Genomic DNA, 15,393 nt, shown 5'->3' with positions numbered 1-15,393 from the left:
CCACTGATTTCTTGTAAACACCCTACTCCTCCCTAATGTTCTGTGGGAAACACTTTAACAGGCATTTTCTCTCTTTTTGACTTGTCTTCATTAGCATTGAAGCTTTAAATAATGGTTTAATTGCAGAGCCTCATGGCCAATAAAGATGCCTAATTTCTAACCATTACATTTTTTAGGTCAGCAATTAGCTAACCCATAGTGAGGTGTAATATTTACGATCCTCTACTGAATTTGTAAGATTCCTCACAGCAACCTTTTTTCAGAACTTTGTAAACACAAACATCAATTCTCTGCACTAATTTGATTTCCTAGACCATTCTGAAATCAAAAGATTGTGTAACAAAAGATACAAGGATCTTGTAAGTTGCTCCATTAGACTAAATGACATGTTTTCCTTATTGCTCATGTTCAAAGAACCGTCATTTATCTCTTCTCAGTGATAGTCTGTAGCTGGATTTGCATATATTGACCTCAAGGTGTTATATGGAGATAAATGACTTCTGTCTTAGTAAAAGGAAAACAAAGCAGTAAGTTTAATTTCTTGTATATGCTTATGAAAAATAACGGTTATCAACAAATAACTGTATGTTCTCTTTTGAACAGCAAGGCAGACTGCAACAGCGTTGCTGGGGGTTGCTCTTTAGCAACCTAAAGTAATTACAGTGGGATTTTCTTAATTTCCAGGCTGACTCTATCGGCCACCTGCAAAGCACAACAGATCTGGTTGGGACACAGACATGCCAAGTTCTGCACAGGACTTGAGGAGAGGTTTCAGTTTGTGCCAGGAATGACAAGAACCAGCATTTCTAGTTAACAGATATTTTTAAGGGTACTGGACTTAATAATCACATTAAAACTTCCCCTTTTCTTATGAGGAGATCCCCTGAAGTACACAGGTGAGCAGTGGTGTCTGTCAGTGCTGCAAGCCACGCTCAGCACCTGGGGATTGAAATGAAGTGGACTCTCCAATCCACTATCCACTGCCATCACATCTATATTTTAAAGAATTTAACACAGGCCACAGTATATCACCATCATGGTGATACCAGTAGCTGAAACTGCACAGCATGAAATATCAGTAGGGACAGAATATTTTAGATATCACAACTGATCAAATCCCTTTCAATTCTGAATTACTAGAAGAATATGCATACATTTTAGAGTTACAGATCTACAAGAAAACTTTGCTTTTCCATTTCAAAATAGACAGAGCCTTTGCAAAATATCTGTGGGATGAGAAGAGAGATATTTAAAATTACCTTTTTATCTGCTAGACATTATGTTGCCTATATTTGAGCAGGTTATTACTATATTAGTAAAAATTCAGATAAAAGAATAGCAATCCACAGAGAGCAGATTCAACAGAGACAAGGTCACCTGGGTTTATTTCCTTTGAAATATGTGGTGAATGTCAGAGTAAATCTGAGGAGGCACAAAGACTTGCTGGCAGTGAATCCAATCCATTACGGTTGATACGTTGATCCATGAGGGTCCCCAGTGCTCCTTTACAGCACAAGCAATATGTTATGTCTGGGATGTGGAGGTGGATATAATCTATAGCGAAAGAAGTTATATATAGTAGCAAGAGAAACCGTGAGTCGCAGCGAGCACTAGAATTAATTGACTTGCAGGTCTGGTGTTTTATTGAAGCTTTGTCTGCCCAGCACCTCTGCAGCTCCCACTCCCAGCAAATCTACCTGCAGATCAAACCAGAGACTTTTGATACAAAACTTCTTTGGCGCCGTTTCATATAACCGTGAGCCAGGCAGCACTAATTCAATAATAATTAGAACAGATACAACGCTCTAAAGCTGTGCAAAAGCTGTGCAAACATGAATTAATACTTGTAATATCCTAGCAAGTCCGATAGGTAAATATCATTACAGCAGCAGTTCCCTCCGCTACAAGTGCATAGTAGAGCTATTTATGAGCATCAGCTAACAGGAAGAATTTCGCAGTTTGATACAAGTCTATTGTGCTGCTTTGGAGAAGCCAATTAAATAGGGGATGAAAGCGCTGGTGTCCCTGGGTGGCTTGGGCTGGCTTCAGGGAAGCAGGCACATTTAAGCAGTGTGATTTAGACAAATTTCCCAGGCTGACTAAATGGACAAAATGATCCCTGAAAGTGAAATGTGCTTTGTTCTCCTGTCCAGATTTTCTCTATTTTATTCCAATGGAAAACCAGGATGCTTATTTTGCATTTAAGCATTTCAGCAAATTCATAGCAATTATGATCTGTTTAGGGCACCGTTGCTTTTCTGCCACTAAAATCTGTACTCATAGGCTACAGGGATAAAAATTTCACCCAGGATTATGTTTCTGATATTTGCAACACCATCTGCTATGCAGACAAAAGCTCAAAATATAAATGACCAGCTTTGTTCAGCCTCTTCTGCTTGGCAAAGTACCACATAGGCAAAATGAATTTTTGTCATCCTGCCTGTCTGTCTACTTACATTCTGGAGGCTTTGAAAAGGAAATCATAACATCTCCTAAAGCTGACTCTTACAGCAAGAAATCACGGGGCATGTCAATAGACAAACTCCGAGTCTCTCTAGTTGGTTATCTAGGAGGTTGCAGAAAAGAGATCTTTCCAGTAATTGCTCCCCCTATTAGATTTGTGCAGTTCTTTATGAGACTGGGATGTGGGAAGGGGGTGCCAGACCCCAGGAGCCAGCCTGTGCTGCTGCAGTATTCGCTCAATGGGGGCCTCACATGGAGCCTTCTCCAGGAGTTCCTCTTCAGTAACTCCAGCAACGTGGGACGATACATTGCCCTGGAAATTCCCTTGAAGGCCCGTTCCAGCTCTACTCGGCTTCGCTGGTGGCAACCATCCGAGAACGGGCATTTCTACAGTCCCTGGGTAATCGACCAGGTAAGGGATCCTCTGGGGGGTTTTTTTGTAATACAACTTCAGACTATTTTCAGTCTTAATGTTTCCCTTTCATTGGCATATGTCATTTCACTGGGTCGAGCAAAAATGCTTTGTATGGATATTCCAGAATTATAATAATCTAGCAAAATAATAGAGCACAATTACTGTTTGTTGATCTTGTGTTTTTAATGCACTGTTTCCAAGTGGGGTACTGAATGCCCATTTTGGAGATAGGAAAGTCTTTTATACATGGGTAGAGCCTTGGGTTCACATTGGGTTCAAGGCCTTACCATGCAACATGCAAGTCTGAGTTCAAACTTAAAAAAACACCATTTAAAATCTATCCAAATATGTAATTGGCTTGGTAGAATGTAACAGGAAAAAATATAGAAAAATATATACATCTTCTAATGGGAAAACAGATACTATTTCCCCAGTTCTATCAGCAGATGCAATCTCATAGTAGTGCACCAGATTATAGTAGAGCTGAACACTCAGTAGGAAAAATGATAGTATAATCACTTTGCTCCTACCAACATTTATTTCTGTGAGCAGTTTTACTTCATCTAGGATGGAGTTCACCTCCCTGAACTTTAAATTTGTATAGGATGAGCTGCTCTCTTTAGGACCTCCTCTTCCTCATAAGGAAGGGGAATACTCTACAAAGTAAATTTGCCCATTTTGGACAAGCAGAATATATATGCATAGATTGGTAAATCTCTTCCTCCTCCAGGATGCGATGTCACATGCATGTTTGTGAAGACTTCTAGACATTTTTTCTTTTCAATAACAATTCCTTTCCTAATGTTTCAGATTCTTATTGGAGGCAACATCTCTGGCAATACAGTACTAGAAGATGATTTCACCACACTGGATAGTAGAAAGTGGCTGCTCCATCCTGGTGGAACAAAGATGCCAGTCTGTGGCTCTACTGGGGATGCCCTAGTGTTCATTGAGAAAGCTAGCACCCGCTATGTTGTCACCACTGACATTGTTGTCAACGAAGACTCTTTCTTGCAATTAGATTTTGCAGCATCCTGCTCTGTCACAGACTCCTGTTATGGTAATGACTTAGTAATTCCTGCCCTTTCTCTTCCTCTCCTGTACAGGAAAGATCAATTGTTTTCTGGTTCCATTATTAATTGTAATGAGAACTGAGAAACAAAATCAAGCTGCATGTTTCTGTTAGGAATTGTTATAACAGCTTTTTTATTCTAGGTGTCTGAAGCCTAAGATAAACCAAAGTATATTCTTCCTTCTGAGCACTTAAGTTGCAGTTTAATACATTTAAGAAAAAGACTGACAGCTGTCTTACCCAAATCCATTTACCAGTATATGGTATCCACTGCTTGGGCTGATCTTGTGGTTCTAACAACAAGCAGCTGGGTGTTTGCAGCATGTTCCTTGCTTTGTGGTTTTGCATTTTCAGTAAAGTTAGTCTCAGTTCGGATGTCACTTGCACCTGTATAAATAAGAAATCATTTATATCAGCATACATCTGACACATGCTAAGTCAGTATCAACTGCAAAAATTTGTATCATCCATATGAAATAATAAGCATGTATATAAGTATGTCCGCATGTATGAATGTGTGCATATATGCATATATGATGATGCAATTTTTAATTACCTACTTCCTTTTTTCCATATGATGTGTATTCAGTGCAGAGCATGCTTTTATATACACACATATATACACACACACATATATATACACATATACACATATAAGTAAAAACATTCTGCACTCAATATACATTGCATGGAAATTAAAAATTAGTTCATTATATGAATTTTAACATGCCCAGGAAATAGGTCTTCCTAGGTTTTGAATGCTTGTTTGTACATCTTAAATTACATTCTTTTAGTGTAGGGTTTTGGGGTATAGATTGTTTTTATGAGGAGGAGAATACAATATGTTGCAGCATGTAGCATGTATTAATTCACTGGGTTGATGAATATTCCTCTAGAATTCTGCATAAAAATGGAAAAAGATTTTACATGAAGTCCCAGAAATGGCTTTTCGGATTTTGCTATTCTGAAGCCAATGGAAGTAACTGAGATATTTTGCTCACATGCTTAAAAATATTATTTTTCTTTTGGTATTAAAAAGACTGTGGCATCCTAAGATCATCTCTGCTAAGTTTAAAAGTGTTTTGGCAGCTTAGCTATATACTGGTAAAGAAACAATTCCTTCTTTTTTGTTTCTTTGTCTACTACACTTAACATTATCTTAACTTAGTATTAAATTAGGCAGGACACTACCTAATCATGCTTCCAGTCATGATGAGCAAAGCATTTCAGAGATTTAACACTTACAACTCACTTACCTTTGTTTGTATCCACTTGTCCTTGTATTTCCATAGCACTGCCTTCTGTGTTTAAACATCAAGTAGAACTGATTGGGTGATTAAGGGTCATTCTCTGTGCATGAGGGTAGAAGAAATGGGTCTGTAGTAATCAAAAAAGATTGCAGATTTATCACCCCTGTCACTGCAACCATGCTCCATGTTTTACACAGCCAGAATGCCTGGCAGCTGGAACATTTACTTCAAGTTACAGTTCTGTGCCCATTATTATTTACTTTTTAATGGTTGCATAAAAGTTTAACTTGGAAGTATTTAGTGAGCTTGGCTAACCATTATTTTTCATAATAAAAGTTTATAAGCCGTAGACATCAAAACAATGAAATTGCTGATTTTTGCTGAGAAATGAATACATTAGGTTAATGTGGCTAGACTGTGTTTGAATGAAAACAAGCTTAATAACAAATGCAATTTAAAATTGTTTATGCTGGATAATGAAATGAGCTGGTCTGGAGGGGGGTGGAGGAGTGACTAAGCCATCTTGTGACAGAGCAAAAAGTCTGAATTTGAGTGTTGCTCTGCCTTACACAATGATTACATCCAGCTGAATCTCATCCTTCAGCCTGAAAAACAAAAGAATGTTGCTGGTCATGATGCTGTCACATCACTTTCTTGCATGCTGCAGCTACAAAAATTGGCTTGACATAATCCTGGCAACTTGACAGATGACTTTGTCTTTGCACCTGTGGTCCCTTGAGTTAGGTGGTGGATGTGGAGGTGTACTGCAGCCTTCTCCTGAGCTATACCTGCTCAGCACCATGTAACATAGCCTCCAGCACTGCCACCAAAGGGGGTAGCTTTGTTCTTCTGACACAAGGGTTTGAAAAGTTTTGAGTGGTTATTTTGTCAGTGAAGACTTGTGACTAACACTCTTTGAGGTTATCACTTTATTGTAGACTTATGGATGTAAGTCTCTAAATTTAGTAACTAACCATCTTTCCACCCTTAGCTATTGAACTGGAATATTCAGTGGACCTTGGGCTGACATGGCACCCAATTTTGAGAGATTGTCTTCCCACTAACGTGGAATGCAACAAGTACCATCTCCAGAGGATTCTCATTTCAGATACTTTCAACAAGTGGACCCGGGTTACTTTGCCTCTGCCTCCCTATACTAGGTATCTCCCTCTGGTTTTCTGCAGAATAAATCTAAATGCATAACTATGTACTGAAGCATGATACATTATATTGTGTAAAATAATTATATCTTGCTATTTTTGTTTGGTCCATGTATATAGCAACAAATAAGTGTAAGGAAATGACGCTCCATCCTGCTTTGCACAAAAATTGCAAAGCTACTATGTGTGTTTACTTTTCTTGGTTATTTAAAGTTAGGAAATTCTTGCCCATCTGGTCTTGGGGAGGGACAGAGGGAACTTTTTAAAGAAGCTCATGTTATCGTCAGCCTCACTCAATTCTGGTTGTTTTGGTGGCTGATTGGACTGGATGAATGCCCACTGCACCTTGTGCTTGCTGTGGTTGTCTATGAGCTGGTGTTTTAAATGTAGCAGTTTCAGGCTCTTGTTTTTCTGTGCGTACCTTGTGTCCTTTGTGTCTCTCTCAGCTTTGATGCTCTGTCGTTGTTTTTACACATGCCTCATTTTCACCTCCTCTTCCTTTTCCTATATTCTTTTGTCTTTGAGGGAAGAAAAATCGTGGGATTTGTTGGGAGGTTGCAGTGAAAGAAGCATTTTGGGACTGACTGTGCGATTGAGAGTGCTGCCATATAGTTCCCTACAATGCCCTGCAAACTGCTGGATTTTTGGTTTGTTTGTCAAAAAGATCCATCTAGGGACAACTGGGTAGTTCAACCTTCCGGTTTGCATCCTTCCATCCTTCTTGATGTGCTATTTTGCAGTGACAGCTGTGACTGTCCCCCGCGCAGTCATACCTGGTAAAGCTGGTATAGAACTAGCCCAAAGTAAAGCCCTGCACACACAGGTAGCGTGGACATCAGGCTCTCAGCCAACTTGACTCTACAGCTTTGCTTCCATTGCTGAGCCCAATCTCCTCACGTAGGCATAGGCTGAGCTAATGGCAGGCACAGAAGTACCACAGCGCAGACAGAGCCTATACCTGTTTGAGAAGGTTGTTATGAAAGATGCCAGCTAATGCACATACAAGTTTGGAAACAGAGAGCTTTGGTTTTCAGCAAATGTACTGAGAGCGCCTATACAGTTGCTACACATTTTGAAACTAGTAGTGGAAAATTATTACTAATCATTCGGGGCATCTAAACTCTTCCCTATCTTTGGTGCAGTGCTTCATGCCAAGTAATAGTACTTTTTTAGGATTTGTTCCCAGCATTGATCTCCTCTGCTTCCTCTTTTGTACTGCTTCACTACATATTGTCTGTAAAATCCATTACCCCAACAGTTCTTGTATAAAGTCTGTACATTTGTGTTCAGGAGGGGCTTTCTGGGTCTGAATAGGAGAAATCAGGACTGCAGTTGATGTTCCAAGCCAAGTGAATTTGAACCTGAAAGGAACCTGCCACCCAAGATAAACTCAGATTTATAAATAACTGTGATTTTAAGACTGAAAAGTTTTTTGAGCAGTATATGTCAAAAGAAGTTGTCTGATACCCTACTGAGGCAAAGATTGCTCTTCTGTCCAATCCAGTAACTATATTTGTTGGCTCAAGTAATACTATTTCCCAAAGATATTAAGATAGGGATTGCATGAGAGAGGTTATTACAACCTTAGCTGACAAGCAAGGGAGACATAAAGCTTTAGAATAAGGAATAGGGCAGCTAATAGGCCCTTTAGTCTAGATGCGATAGAATTTTTATGCTGCTTTATTATTTCAAGCTGCGTAATAGCAGGTGTGTGCCTCCAATTGTTTGTGCCTGTATGTTTTAGGGACATGCAGGCTATGTGGTCAATAGCTTGGCTTGCTGCACATCACCCATACTTACGTAGCCTTTAAGGGCTCGTGTGCCCCAGAGTGCTATCTAACCTCTGGTCTGTAGAAGGTAATGAACACTTAGTTGTAACTTAGACTCAGACCTGATTTTAAAATGCAAATGCAAATACGAAGCTTCTCCCAGGAGCATCAGCTGTATAAATTGTTAGTGAAGCACCAAACCTAAAGCAGGCAGAGTAGGATATAGGTGCTTGTCTTTATTCCTAAAGGACTTCCTCACAATTCATGCATTTCTTTTAAAAACGGTATTTGGTGAGCAGCTAGACAGCACAGCAATAGATTTCTCTTTGGATAAACCTGTTAATCATTCACCTCATATGACATGTTTATAAAGAAATAATTCATAGAATAACATTGACCTTACCATAAAAAGTCTATTTTTACACTGAATAAATTTTGGGGATTTTGCTGTGTATTTGGTTTGGTGTTTACAATAGTGATTTCTCTGTCTCAGAAGAAAACAGACTACACAAAGTTCAATGCTGCCATCTAGTGCTGTACAGCAAAACACTGACTAGCTTGAATTTAAAATCCTATTTTTGATACGTTACAGAAATTCATCTACTTGCAGCTATTCAAATACAGGTGTCTACTGCTGCATGAGCTGAATAGCTGTTTTGGCTAGGTTTTCATCATCTGTCTTGGGAGCTGAGACACTTAATTCACATATAGCTACACCAAAGCAAGGTTTGCATGGGGAGCTAAGCCCCCCTTTAGTCAACTAAATTAAAATGATTTACTGAAAGGAGCCAGGATCACACTGTAGATCATTACTTAATATTTCCAGCCAAGCCCTGGATGGAGGGGAGGAAGGAAACTGCAAAACCAGGGTCACACCACAAGCCCTGCATGGGCGGTCTCACCTGTCCCGTGCAGATTCCTAAATGGCAGTATCTTGCCTAGGAGCCAACCCACTCCCTAGAGCTGCTCTTACCTAAGTGTAGTTGGGAGAATTCATAGAGAAAAAGTTGGGTTAGTTTGTTGACTTGGACTGAAGCAATAAAACTCAGGCTTAGGGTGAAACTTGGAGGATTTGGGTGATTCTGCCTTGATCCAGCTCCCAGCTATCCCTCAAGTTTGGATTTGCGCTGGGATGTGGTTATGACTGATCTGAGCTTCCCTTTGAGCAGGCCAACTTCTTCCTGCCCTCTTCTCTACTGCACCAACCACTGCCCACTTGCTTTGCTCTCACGAGCAATCCCTTTCCGACCTCCCACACTCTCCACATGCTGCCGAGCACTCATGCTTTGTCCTGCTCTCAAAATGTGGGCACTCTGTTCTTGGTTTTCAGGGAGCTTGTCAGTGTTAGGAATCAGCCCTGGGTTGTGCTGATATCAAACAAATCTTCCAGGAGCAGTCTTGCCTCAAGAATGACATTTCCTTTCAGTCAAAATAAAGATTAGCTTAGCTAGAAATATTATCTTTCTGTTTTTCTTTCTCTCCCAAAGGTCTCAAGCAACTCGTTTCCGCTGGCACCAGCCTGCTCCTTTTGATAAGCAGCAAACATGGGCAATTGATAACGTCTACATTGGGGATGGCTGCATAGACATGTGCAGCGGCCATGGGAAGTGCGCACAAGACAACTGTGTGTAAGTGCCATTTGGTCCCTGTCCCACCCAGCGCTGTAGCATTTCACTCCTCCTCTGTCATTTTAACAAACTTGCAGGAAAGACTTTGATAGAATTTTTAAAAGGAAGGTGGATTTTGCTGTTAAAACAGAGCAGGGCACCAGGACCACTTGGGAACAGAAATAGCAAGAGGAAGGGTAAGTGCAGAGGGTGGCTCTGCCAGACCTCTGCCTGTTTGCACATCATGGGCGATGCCGCTGGTCCTTTCCTCAATGGCAATGCATTGCCTCTCCTGTTGCCTATGCTGCATCTTGGCTTCCCTCGCACCAGCTGTGGAGAAGGGACTTCTTGTGTTTGCAAACCTCGCTAGGGACGTACAGTCCTGGAGCATCCCAGAAGGTGTCATCCTTATTCCCAAGAGGTTTCACGCTGTGTCCCTGTGCCCTCGTCCTGGCGCTGGGTGCAGAGGGCCTGGGCTGGAGGTGGGACACGTCCACTAAGCAGAAGGATGTACACCAGTTCTTCACAAGGCCAGGTTTTGCCTTGGGAGCGGTGCTGGCTTGATGGCTTGATGGCCTCGGCCAGTGGGTTTGCCGGTGGAGCCAGACCGGCTTGATCCTCAAACTGTCTGTATAACAAGCCACATAGAGCCCTGCAAAGCTAACAAACAACAACCAGATCTCCCCAGATTTGTCTGTCTGGCAACAGAGAAATACCTTCCAGATGGACGTATTGCTTTTTTCCAGCCACAAATGGCAACAGAATTAGGAGAACGGTTGTATAATTGCACTGTGACTATGTTTGTTACAAATATATTCCACTGCACAACAGATACATTATTGTGTTGTCCTCTATCCTGATAGCACTGAAGTACCAAGGCGTGATCGCCCTGGCGAAATCTGCATCATAGCAGAACACATTTCCATGCTGTTATCCAATCTTTGACACATTATAAGAAGGTTTTTCAGAGGAGAAAAAAAGGGGGGGGCTATATAAAGAAATAACAGGAAAGTACCCATCCACTAAAATTTTACAGAAACATACTTAAAATTTAACATTAGCAGGACATTCTTAGGCTGGCACATTCTTTTGGGTTTATCTATCCGAGTACAATGTATTTTACCGACTTTACTCTGTGCTGGAGTGTACTCTGTATCAGCAGCTTGAATGATACATAATACTAGCCTTCCTAAAGTAATTTTTGTTTCATATTAACTACAAAAAGTGGCAGATGTTTGAAACCCCCCACATACCAGTTGTGCACTAGTAAATGATGCAGACAGCCTCTATGCGGAATGAGATGGCACCTTAATGTGGAATAACATAGCACTGATTAAAGCTCCGGGCGGAGCCTTTGCCAGCTGAATTTTGCATTTCTTTTCCTCTGCAGCTGCGATGAGCACTGGGGTGGGCTCTACTGTGATGAGCCAGAGACCCCCCTTCCGACACAACTGAAAGATAACTTCAATCGCTCGCCGTCGAATCAGAACTGGCTGATGGTGAACGGGGGCAAACTGAGCACGGTCTGCGGGGCAGTAGCCTCTGGGATGGCTCTTCACTTCAGCGGGGTGTGTGTTCAGCACAGGGACCAATTCACTCCATTTGACAGTATAAATGGGACTGATTTAAAAAGTTAAATGAATAGCAGGGTGTTAAAAAATATCAGCATAACATATTAAACTATTATTAATATCAATATTAAAAAAACTTATATCATTTGCCCAGCTGAAGGTCAGACAGGTCCTACAGACTAGGGCCAGCCAGAAACACTCCAGGAAAGCAGATACCATGTTCGTGGCTGTGCTGCAGCCAGGAAAATGAGATAGTGTGTGTGCGTCCTCAAAGGAGCCGTGGCAGGGCCTTTGTCAGTGGAGCTGGCAGATCAAAGCACAGTCCAAGTATGTAGACATTCAGTTCCACTCACTCATAATAATCTCCTCATAGCACTTAGAACTTCCAGAGACCAGAGTTTGGTGCAGCTTCTAATCAGACCACAGAGGTAAATTAATAACTAGGCATTTGCATGTGTATAACTTGCATTTGGTCCTTGACAATACATCCACGTGTAGCCACATCCTTCAGATATTTCATTGTTAGGTTTTTTCACAGTAAGCTCAGAGTAAAATTTCCTGTGTTTTAGCCACATACATAGGTATATAACCCAGGCTGCTGCTGAATTACAGTTTGCTTATAGATAACTGTGGGATTATAAAAATGACAAAGTAGTATTTTAGAAATATGTAAAACTTGCACTTGTAGATCTCTTCCATGCAAATTTATAACTAGATTCAAACTGATGCAAGTTTTCTAAAATAAACTGAAACAGAAGCATTACATTTCCAATTCCTTGCAGTAGGGATAAGTAGGCACCACTAACTAAGCAGTATGAAATATATAAGGAATTATGGGAAAACACACATTAAAATTGCTGTGCCATTTGATGGTTTGCATGAATAGAACAATAAGCACATAATCAGTGATTCATTAATTCTGCCTGGAAAACCTTGTATTTTACACTGGAGGCATGGATTTTTGTAATTCTTGTATTCAGAAGAAAAATGAATACAATTCTTGATACTGAATGTTGTAAAGCTGTAGGTACAAGTAGTAACATGTATGAGTACACAACAGGAATTTTTAAGATGGAACATAATTGAAATTATTTCCTTAGGGAAGATCATTTATTGTTCTGTTGTAGCTTTACCTTTGTTCTAATTAATATAATTCTGTACAATTTTGAAGGTTTTACAAGATGAAGTTGTATTAATAGTGACTGCATAGTCTAACACTTCCTACGTTCATAAGTTTTGCCAGCCAACACCAGCCAACATATTTTTTCATTGCTTTTAAGGGCTGCAGCCGTATGTTAGTTACAGTGGACTTGAACCTCACCAGTGCAGAATTCATCCAGTTTTATTTCATGTATGGATGTCTGATAACGCCTAATAACCGTAACCAAGGAGTGCTGCTGGAGTATTCTGTGAATGGTGGAATCACCTGGAGCATCTTAATGGAAATTTTCTATGATCAGTTTAGCAAGCCCGGGTTTGTAGATACCTTCTTCTGCCTATATAATTGCTTGTTCTGAAGTCATGTGATCTTGAATGTTTCGTAAGAACCTGACAGATATATTACTGCTGTGGTTTGGATGTGAGACCTTGAAGAGTTCAGCCTGTCCATTCCTGCAAGCATTTATGAATGGCTTTAGCATATGCGCTTGAGCATCAGCATTTGTGCAGCTGCTAGGGCAGAAATACAAGGGTAGTAAGGAATCTGTAGTAGTCTGGTAGATTTGTAAATGGTTGCAGGAAGATAAATTAATAGCCACTGTAATGATGTCCATCCTGTTCCTGAAGATACTTTCATTTGCAGTCTAGTTTCTTACTGACAAGAGCAGAAAGTCATTGCTTGAACTAGATAGAAAATGGTGTGGAGAGGAGAAACTGAATTCTTGCAGATCCATCAAAAGGATGAATAAACTCAAGCCCTGTTTTCAGACACTTGTGAGATTCAAACATGCATAGGTATGGGTGGGTCTTTTCCTCACTGATTAATTTAGGACTTATAGAAAATGGGACTGGGATGGATCCATTATTTGTTATTTCATTTGAATGCACCAAGAAATCACTAGCACTTTAATTCGACAAGAGATTTAAGTCATCTACTGTAATGGAAATAAGAAAATTGAACTGGAACATTGCTATCTGCTGAAAGGCTCCAGGTCGAAAATTGTGATTTTAATTTTACTTCAATATTGCCCTTCTTAACATTTCCCTTAAATAGGACCTTAGGGTCATACCCTGCTAGTCTAGACCATTGCATTTTGTCCCATAAGCACAGCTGGAACACATGAGGTTGCTCAAACCATTCCACAGCCTGACTACTGGCCCTTCCCATCTCACTCTGAGTCCCTGTGCCAGGGATGACACTGGGAGTGATCAGGAAGGTTTTTGTTTCAGCAAGCTCTCATAGGAGAAGATAGGCTAGATCACTCTGGCTTTCCCTGCTTTCCCAACTTTCATGTACTCCAGGAAACAACAGGAATGGACCTGGTCAAAAGAAGTGTCCTCCTCCTGTGGCTTTCTGATAACTAATTTTCACTTTGTATTTCAGCTTTGTGAACATCCTCCTTCCCTATGATGCCAAAACCATTGGGACACGCTTCCGCTGGTGGCAGCCTAAACACGATGGCCTGGACCAGAACGACTGGGCTATCGACAACGTGTTGATCTCCGGCTCAGCTGACCAGAGGACGGTGATGCTTGACACCTTCAGCAGCGCTCCCCTGCCACAACATGAGCGCTCCCCTGCCGACGCAGGGCCCACCGGGAGAATTGCCTTTGACATGTTCATGGAAGACAAAACTACAGGTAAAGGTTTTAGGTGGATCTGTATTAAAGAGCAAGAAGTCAGTGCAGTGATTTCCAAATCTTGCTGAGCACCCAAATCTTTGTATCACTGTGACGGATGGCACAAACAATCTCATCACTGTAGCGGTCTTGTCTTTTGTTTTTAATTCACAAAATGCAAAATAAAAAGATGTTATGTAACTTTTCCTTTTTTACTGTGTGAATTTTCTTAGAAGATTAATTCCTCTTCAAAGAAAGAAAAAAGGATGAAAAAATGCCAGATTATTCTAAGCAGATTTCTTAACCTGAGTATTTGTTTGATTTCCTAACTTTTTTAAACATTCTTTAGTGAAGTTAAGTTACATTTTGCAACTAAATTTTGTAGAGGAAGTATATCTGGATGTTTACAAGGCTTAACAGCTAACAGTGCTGTGGTACCCTTTGTGCAGACGTGTAGGCAACATCCATTAAAAAGTTCTCCCATAACATCCAGTGCAACAGAAGTTTATGTTCTGAGTAAGTCTCAAATCCTTACTTCTTGAACATTAAAAACTAATGCTATAATGCTTATGTAAGAAAGTAGTAAGAGGTGCTTTGAGCAATGAATGTGATAAATGTCATAAATATGTACATGGGAAAGATGAGGTACTGACATTCTCAGGAGCAATACTAAATAATTTTCATGTAGGCTGAAAAATAAAGCCATGAATCACCTTTAGTGGTTAACACTACTCCCTGCTTTCTTTAATTTATATTGTCATTGTGTATTACTGACATTCCCATTTATTTTCAAGTGAATGAACACTGGTTATTCCATGATGATTGCTCGATTGAGAGGTTTTGTGATTCTCCTGATGGTGTCATGATCTGCGGGAGTCATGACGGCAGAGAGGTCTACGCAGTCACCCATGACCTGACTCCTACAGAAGGGTGGATTATGCAGTTCAAGGTAGAATCTCTGTCTGAAACATAGATATTCAAAACCACATTTTGCTCCAAGTCTAAGCAGATTTTTCAGGAGGTAGGATGATGTATAGGCCTACACATGAGCCATTCCCTAAGGGAAAAGTTTTATCAGTAGACCATCCTCATTTTTCTCACTTACTCCATGTTGGTCAGCTTTAATATTGCGAGCTGTTCTCAGAGCTGACACACTCTTCTCTTCCAGCACAGCAGTTGTATGGACATCATGTAATAAAGATATTACACGTACACAAGATGCCTATGTTGTTACAACTGCTTGGTGAGCTCAAAAGTGTCCACACTGCTCCTATGCTGGCATGCATTCACATCAAACCTGCATCCAAA

General features: G+C 40.5%; 1 protein-coding gene and 1 long non-coding RNA gene across 3 annotated transcripts in view; one reads left to right on the top strand and one right to left on the bottom strand.

Moving 5' to 3' along the window:
- Window positions 1-15,393, top strand: part of RELN (reelin) — a 297,263-nt gene that overhangs the window by 257,644 nt on the left and 24,226 nt on the right. For both annotated transcript variants that reach the window (XM_075738184.1, XM_075738246.1), the window contains exons 44-51: window positions 2,617-2,875; window positions 3,689-3,938; window positions 6,192-6,360; window positions 9,617-9,757; window positions 11,127-11,304; window positions 12,588-12,781; window positions 13,850-14,106; window positions 14,880-15,034. In XM_075738184.1, the coding sequence (XP_075594299.1) occupies window positions 2,617-2,875; window positions 3,689-3,938; window positions 6,192-6,360; window positions 9,617-9,757; window positions 11,127-11,304; window positions 12,588-12,781; window positions 13,850-14,106; window positions 14,880-15,034 (1,603 nt within the window). The remainder of the gene's footprint in view (window positions 1-2,616; window positions 2,876-3,688; window positions 3,939-6,191; window positions 6,361-9,616; window positions 9,758-11,126; window positions 11,305-12,587; window positions 12,782-13,849; window positions 14,107-14,879; window positions 15,035-15,393) is intronic.
- The window catches only part of LOC142599474 (uncharacterized), a 36,578-nt gene continuing 25,323 nt past the window's right edge, over window positions 4,139-15,393 (bottom strand). The window contains exons 2-3 of the long non-coding RNA XR_012833050.1: window positions 5,207-5,300; window positions 4,139-4,337 (exon numbers count right to left, since the gene is read on the bottom strand). This is a non-coding gene — a long non-coding RNA (uncharacterized LOC142599474). The remainder of the gene's footprint in view (window positions 4,338-5,206; window positions 5,301-15,393) is intronic.

This window comes from Balearica regulorum, chromosome 1 (genome assembly GCF_011004875.1).
Source record: "Balearica regulorum gibbericeps isolate bBalReg1 chromosome 1, bBalReg1.pri, whole genome shotgun sequence".
NCBI classification, from domain to species: domain Eukaryota; kingdom Metazoa; phylum Chordata; class Aves; order Gruiformes; family Gruidae; genus Balearica; species Balearica regulorum.
The sequence above is the reverse complement of the archived record's forward strand: the minus strand, read 5'-3'. Positions and strand labels throughout refer to the sequence as shown.